The 7847-nt window shown below is 41.8% G+C and overlaps 1 protein-coding gene across 5 annotated transcripts in view; it reads right to left on the reverse strand.

Moving 5' to 3' along the window:
- The window catches only part of NAIP (NLR family, apoptosis inhibitory protein), a 41516-nt gene that overhangs the window by 11755 nt on the left and 21914 nt on the right, over positions 1–7847 (reverse strand). For all 5 annotated transcript variants that reach the window (XM_015563032.1, XM_006762378.2, XM_015563034.1 and 2 more), the window contains 3 exons: positions 4035–4116; positions 3019–3076; positions 677–2791 (listed from right to left, as the gene is read on the reverse strand). In XM_015563032.1, coding sequence (XP_015418518.1) covers positions 677–2791; positions 3019–3076; positions 4035–4116 — 2255 coding nt within the window. The remainder of the gene's footprint in view (positions 1–676; positions 2792–3018; positions 3077–4034; positions 4117–7847) is intronic.

The raw sequence follows: 7847 nt of genomic DNA on the forward strand, positions 1-7847 counted from the left end.
AACATCGATGAGAGAGAAACATCGATCAGCTGCCTCCTGCACACTCCCCACTGGGGATGTGCCCACAACCCATGTACATGCCCTTGACCGGAATCGAACCTGGGACCTTTCAGTCCGCAAGCCGACGCTCTATCCACTGAGCCAAACCAGTTTCGGCTATGCTTTTATTTTTTAATTGAAAACCAAAATGCATTCTACTGGGAAATATTCACAGGGAAATATTCTAAGAAACGGGTCTACAATTCCCTCAGTTACCCATTTTCCACTCCTGTTTTCTTTCCAGCTCTTTTTAAAAAATATTTTCTTCTTTATTGATTAAGCTATTACATATGTGTCTTATTCCCCCATGGCCCTCCCCGACAGCCCCGCTCATGCCCTCACCCGCCTGGTGTCTGTGTCCATTGGTTAGGCTTATATGCATGCATACATGTCCTTTGGTTGATATCTCCCCCTTACCCCCAACCTCCCCTACCTTCCAACATTCTATTTAGAAGCCTTTCACTAATTCATACTACTGACAAAAATAAATTACTGAAGGTTTATATTATATCTATTCTATCAGCAAGCATTTATGGTCTCATGATTTTAGAAGTTTTATCCACCTAAAACTAAGAGTGAGCAAATAAAATTACTATCAGAATAGCCAATTAAAATATATTCATACACACACACACACCTGGTATCTGGGTTGTTCCTGAGACTTCGAGGGATTCCAGGGAAGGCAGGTTGAGAAGCAATTCCTGTTCTACTGCATTCAGCTCAGATTCATTTATGGAGCACTTGGTGAAAGAAGCCTTATACTGCTCAATAGCTGGGCGAAGGCTTTCAATAAAGCCCCTGCTTCCCCTTAAGTGAAGTTCAATGTGCTGTGAAGCTGAAAAAACTGCCATTAGAACCCTGAGCATCTCTTGGTCCACACCATCCATATTAGTCACGTGGACTTCCAGAAGGGGAATCTTGTGCTGCTTTGGAGAAAGTTTCCAATAGCCAGTGCTGATGTCTGGTGGTGCTTTGACAATCATACTCATAAATCTCAATATGTCTTTCTGTTTTTCAACTACATTCCGCTCCCATTCCATCATATCTTCAAAGGCAGCAGCACAGTCCTGTTGTATAGTTGGTGCCTGTGATTTGTCCCAACATCTCTCCAGACATGAACTATCTGGTACAGGTGACATGATTTTCATGTTTCCAGTTACGGAGACTCGGATGCTCCTCAACAATAGCAGGCTTTCTGGATGGTCAAAAAAATACGGTAAATTAAGCATATCCAAAGTCAGAGTTCTCCCTTGAAGGAATTGCAAAATAAATGGAGAACATGCTTCAACAGTGTTGCTTTGATAAGCAATTTTTATAGCAAAAGTCAGTAAATGTTTTGAAATGAGTGAAAAGCAATCTTCTGGAGCTAATTGCCACAATGACCTACATAGGTGCACTCTCTCTGAAACTTCCAGATGGTGCTTCAGATCGTCTTTTTCAGATAGATTCTCCAATGACTTTTTGTTGTCCAACAAATGAAGCAAATGAGATACAATTTTTGGCCCTGCCTTTGTTGAAGGGTAGCAGGAGACATATGTCAAAAAATTGTTACAGGAACTTAAAGTCATCATGGAAGAGTGGATTTGTTTCAAATAATAAAGTCCCAAGTCTTGATCTTCTTGCCTATCGGAATCCAGAAGTACTATCAGCCCCATCCCAGCAAGAAAGTCTTGGAATGCAGGATCTAAAAACTGATAGACTGGTCTCAGTCTCTGGGCTGTGAATTTACTCATCAGGCACATGGTTAGATCTTCATCTTCGTCAACTCCTGCTTCTACAAGGTCATCATCACTAAACTCAAAGCAAGAAGAGAAAAACCCTTTCAAGGCCAGCTTACCACAGGAGGACACGTTTGCTTTGAAACGTTCAGCTGAAAGTTTGTGCTTTAAGGAAAGGCATTCTATATAGGATTTGAAAACAGTCACATGATCATAGGACCGGTCAAAAGGGTTTCGAAACCAATTAGCACAAACTGCTGCTACAAAAAGAGGAGTTTTCTGAATTCCCTGCAAATTTTCATTCATTTTAAAGTGAATCATAAACTTTTGCAGACGGGTCAAATCATGAGAAAAAAACTTCCGTAATATGTAGACAGTATTATAGAAGGGAAACGGTTTGATCTCTAGAATCGTATGTAGGTGTTGTCGGATGTCCCTGGTCCTGTTTGTGCGGACGGCAATCAATAAACAGGTCCTTGATGAGTGGTTCTTATGAATCAGTTTTTGTATGACTTGAGGGACTGAGCACATTTCTTTGTAGTCATCCAAAAGGAATAACACCTGATTCTTTAACTGCTGCATGATGATCCTTAGGGACATTTCAGTAACAGATCCTTCTGTCTCTAGGAGTTGGTCACAAATGATGTTGGCCAGCCCTTGGTCCAGTCTGGTAGAGCTAAGGGAGAGATAGAAGACCAGCTGGAACCTGTTTAACAAGGGACAGCATCCTGATGCCCATAGAAGAGCTATTTTCTTCAGGAGGACTGTCTTTCCACTACCAGCTTCACCCTCCACACACATGACAGAGTTCAAGTTGGCAAAGACATCAGACAACACTACAGGCTTTTGCACAGGAGTGCTGATGTGTTTTGAAGCAAGGGACAGATCACAACTCAGCAAGTGGTCTGTGGCCAGACTGGAAGAGACCTCAAGCATATACATGCGGCGGAAACTGGCATCGGTGTAGGCTTCTTTCAGTCGCTGGTTCAGGCTTTTTGCCTCCCCAAACCACTGGGCTTCACTCTGGGCGGTCTCTGTGGAAAGAAGAAAGGAGGCACAAATGCAAATCCTCTCTCTTTTAATATCCCCTACATATAAATTATGTAGGCATATACAGGGTGTCCCAAAAAATGTATACACACACGTAATCAGCTGATTTCTATTACATTTTGAAAATCAAATGTATTTTAATAAACACTACCCTAACTATTTTGCGGGGGCACCCTGTATATAATCCCATGAGCTATTTCAAAATCCTTACCTTGCACTAGAGAACTAACTGCTGCTGAATCTTCAAGACTGGTTTCACTTATGGTTTCCTTTGAAAATAAAATCCTCTATTAAATAAAAATTTATATAAGGGTGAGGTATCATGTTACAATTGGGGACCAAACATTACTGAAATACAACCCACCCTCAAATATTTATGCCTATTGAAAAGAGGAATGCTACAAATATGGAGCAATACATGATCTCCAAACTCCTCAAGTGTATGCTCCTAAGTGGTACACACAGGTGAGTCAATCAGAGATTACTGTCCAGGTAATCAGAATCATAGCATCTAGAGCAAGACAGCCCTCCAAAAATCATTAGATACAGCTACTGACCTAAGTTATTAACATGTTTAATATTACATACCTGCAGTGTAGGAAGGTTATGTTTCTTCCTTAAAAAGTAAGCCATTTAAATATCCCCAAGCTTTTTTCTTCAATTTCCTTTTTCAGCTAACAAATATAAACTTAAATCAAATGAATAGCCAGTTACTTTTTATTTCTGTGGGATGACAAACCTAATATACCTACATACAGCCTCAAATAAGGTGTGTAGGCGTGTATGTGTAGGTGTGTGTGTGCGCATGTGAAATTGATAATGGCTTATATCCCAGAGAACTATGACCCATTTAAAGGGGTCAACCTATTCTCTAGGTTTATGATTTCGTTGGTCATTTGTTTTTGTAAAAGAAATACCTTTCCAGCCCTGAGAATGGCCAAGTAGCAAGTCAGACCTTATTGTCCTCCAAGTGAGGATTGCGTGGATCTGAGCACCTCTGAGTCTAAAAGAGTCTGGGCCCCAAAGTAGAAGGGATTGACTCTTCATTTTATGAAGCGAGGTATTATATCTTGTTTACTGTAGTATTCCCATCTGCACCTAACACATCATAGATGCTTAATAGGCACTTGTTAAATTTATTTATTTACTTATTTAGGATAAGCAATTCCTGTTCAAAAACAGTTTTCAACCATGTACTGTTAAAATAAACAAGATGGTGTTCATTACCGCCAATTCAGAAAGCTCATCGTGGCTCTGCAGGTCTGGAATCACTTCTGCAGAGGCCTTCAGATTTTGGAGAAACAGACAACTAAGCACAAAAGTTAAAAGTTATAAAATTAGTTGTAGGCAAGTAAGTCTTGGCATTAGGTTTTTAAAAATACTGTCAGAGTTTTAATAGGAAAATTTTAATATAAAATTGACATTTCTAGTGATTTGTTCTGTCAGTGTCATTATCAAGCAGGACATTCAGACTGTAGCTGTCAGCAATAGAATGTAAGTGCTTTGTAAAGTAATGAGGGGGATAACACTCAAACGTGAAACCAACTAAAATGAACCTAAAGAATCAAAAATAGAGAAGAAAGCACTGGCTGGTGTAACTCAGTTGATTGGAGTATCATCCTGTACACCAAAAGATTGTGGGTTCTAATCCCAGTTAGGGCAAATATGAGGCTATGGGTTTGATTCCTGGTCAGTGCACATGCCAGACACAGCTGATTGATGTTTCTGTGTGTGTGTGTGTGTGTGTGTGTGTGTGTGTGTGTTTGCTTTCTCAAATCAATTAAAAATAATTAATTTTGCTGAAAAAAGGTTTGGCTCAGTGGATAGAGCATCAGCACAATAACATATATTTAAAAATAAATAAATAATAATTAATTTTTTTAAAATAGAGAAGAAAACTTTATGGATTCTGAAACAAAGAATAAAAGAGAGTAGAAAAACTGGTTACATCCAAATAAAGTCTAGAGTTGATAGTAAGGCATCAATGTTGGTTTCTTAATTTTGACAAATGTACCATGGTAATGTAATATATATTAGTATTAGGAGAAACTGGGTGTGGGATTATAGGAACTCAGTATTATCTTTGTACTTTTTCTCTAAATCTAAAATTAGTCCCAAAAAAGGTTTATTTTTAAGCCTGGCTGGCGTGGCTCAAAGATTGAACATTAATCTATGAACCAGGAGATCAAGGTTCAATTCTTGGTCAGGGCACATGCCCAGGTGCAGGTTCAATCCCCAGTAGGGGGTGTGCAGGAGGCATCTAATCAATGATTCTCTTCATTGATGTTTCTAGCTCTCCCTCTTCCTTCCTCTTTGAAGTCAATAAAAAAAATGTATTTTTTAAAAAAGGTTTATTTTTAAAACTTCCAGCAGTATGAAGACAAAAGACTGACCACAAACATACTCTCTAAAAACTACTTACCAAGCATCATGAAACTGGGACATATTACTCTCTAAACCAGAGATGGGGAACCTTTTTACTGCCAAAGCCCATTTGGGTATTTATAACATCACTAGTGGCACAGTGCACAAAATTTGTGCACATTAAAAGGGAATTAATTAGAGGAAGTTTTTTAATCAACTTCACCTCAGTGCTGGGCAGGGACACATGCAGGCAGCGCCATGTCCCAGGCCAGGGATGCAGGCAGGCAGCTTCCCCTCAGCGCTGGGCAGGGATGCATGCAGGCAGTGTGACGTTAGCACTGGGCAGGCCTACGCACACCTTCGCTGGGGGTGGAAGTCCCCACACCTGTCCCCGCCCACCAGCTCCTGTGCACATGTTGCCTGTTGACTGGTAAAGACTCGGACACCTTTAGGACCAATTAGCATATTACCTCTTTATATATATAGATTTTTGGGGCCATACAAAATTATCAACATAAAAATTATACTTGGTCAAACATTTTTTTAAAAATATATTTTATTGATTTTTTACAGAGAGGAAGGGAGAGAGAGAGTTAGAAACATCGATGTGAGAGATACACCGATCAGCTACCTCGTGCACATCTCCTACTGGGGATGTGCGTGCAACCCAGGTACATGCCCTTGACCGGAATCGAACCTGGGACCTTTCAGTCCGTAGGCCGACGCTCTATCCACTGAGCCAAACCGGTTTCAGCTGGTCAAACATTTAATTAACTCACCCATAATGCCTTGGCAGGGCCAGATCAAATGATTTTGTAGGCCTTACACAGCTTGCGGGTTGGACATTCCCCATCCCTGCTCGAAACTTAGATATGATGTCTGCCTGAAGAACCAAGGAGAAAATTCTAAAGAGCTCTGCCCTAAATAATTAACTTGGATAGGTGAGGATAATAAATGTCAGTAGGTAAATGAGAAAACTAGGAACAACCAACTGGCTTGGGCTTGTTTTCCTGCTGCAAAATCACAGAAAACCAGGAAAAAAAAGCAAGAGGACACTCATTTTTATTTTCCTACATGGCTTGGAGATGACTATACAAATAGGAAAATAGCAAGTAGGACTTTTAATGTTTTTGTCCAAGGTCACTATGCAGATAGACCCATCAAGAAAAGTAAAAAATAGACTTTTTTCATACAAACAAACCCAATACAGTTAGTTGCCAGCAGACTTGCATTCCAAGAAATGTTAAAGGACGTTCTTCAGTTAAAAGGAAAATTATAACAGAAGGAATTCCAATTGGTCCTCCCAAAAGAATGAAAAATACCAGGGATGGTAACTAAGTGGGTAAATATGTAAGACATTTTTTCTCTTTTTAAAATGTATTTAAGCTGAAACCGGTTTGGCTCAGTGGATAGAGCGTCGGCCTGCGGACTGAAAGGTCCCAGGTTCGATTCCGGTCAAGGGCATGTACCTGGGTTGTGGGCACATCCCCAGTGGGAGATGTGCAGGAGGCAGCTGATCGATGTTTCTCTCTCATCGATGTTTCTAGCTCTCTATCTCTCTCTCCCTTCCTCTCTGTAAAAACTCAATAAAATATATTTTAAAAAAAATAAAAATAAAATAAAATAAATAAAATGTATTTAAAAGGTAATTGTTTAAAGCAAAGATATAATAATATATTGTGAGATTTATAATATGTATAATGGTAAGAGCTATACTAATAAAAGGGTAATATGCTAATTAGACTAGACATCTTCCAGACATCCTTCTGGACAAAGCCACAGTGGCAGAGGCTGAGGCAGAGGCAGTTAGGGGCAACCAGGCTGGCAGGGGAGGGGAGTTAGCGGAGACCAGGCAGGCAGGCAGAGGCGGTTAGGGGCGATCAGGCAGGCAGGCAGGCAGGCAAGCGGTTAGGAGCCAGTGGTCCAGATTGCAAGAGGGATATCCAACTACCCATTTATTGGGCCTACACCGACAGTCAGATATCCCCCAAGGGGTCCTGGAATTGAAAGGGTGCAGGACGGGCTGAGGAACCCTGCCGCGTTCACAAATTTCATGCACTGGGCCTCTAGTATCTACACTAATAAAAGACAAAGATGCTAATTGACCGTACCTTTGCCCAAGCCATGCCCACCAGCCAATCAGAGTGACTATATGCAAATTAACCGAACCAAGATGGCGGCAGGCAACCACAAAGCTGGAGCAAGTAGGAGGTTTAGTTGCCCTGGCGATGGAAGAAGCCTAGCTTCCTGCCACCCATGGCCAGCTGTAGCCTCTGCAAAAGGCAACAAACTTTCAATTATAGAAGATAAATAAATCCCAGATAACTGCTTCCAGCCAGCCTCCACTGGGAGCTTGGGTGGGTGGGGGCCGTGGCCTGCCTACAAGCAGCCATCAGCCACTCACCCAGGCTGGCCACACCCTCATGGGGTGAGGGTCCCTGCTGGGGGGTTTGGCCAGTCTACAAAAAGCCATCAGTCCCTCACCCGGGCTGGCCAGGCACCCCAGCAGGGACCCCTACCCTGAAGGGGATATGGCCAGCCTGAAAACAGCCATCAGCCCCTCACCTAGGATGGCCAGGCACCCCAGCAGGACCCCCCACCCTTAAGGGGCTGTGGCCAGCCTGCAAACAGCCATCAGCCACTCACCCAGGCTGGCCAGGCACCCCAGTGGGGACC

Source organism: Myotis davidii, unplaced genomic scaffold, assembly GCF_000327345.1.
Source record: "Myotis davidii unplaced genomic scaffold, ASM32734v1 scaffold135, whole genome shotgun sequence".
Classification (NCBI taxonomy): domain Eukaryota; kingdom Metazoa; phylum Chordata; class Mammalia; order Chiroptera; family Vespertilionidae; genus Myotis; species Myotis davidii.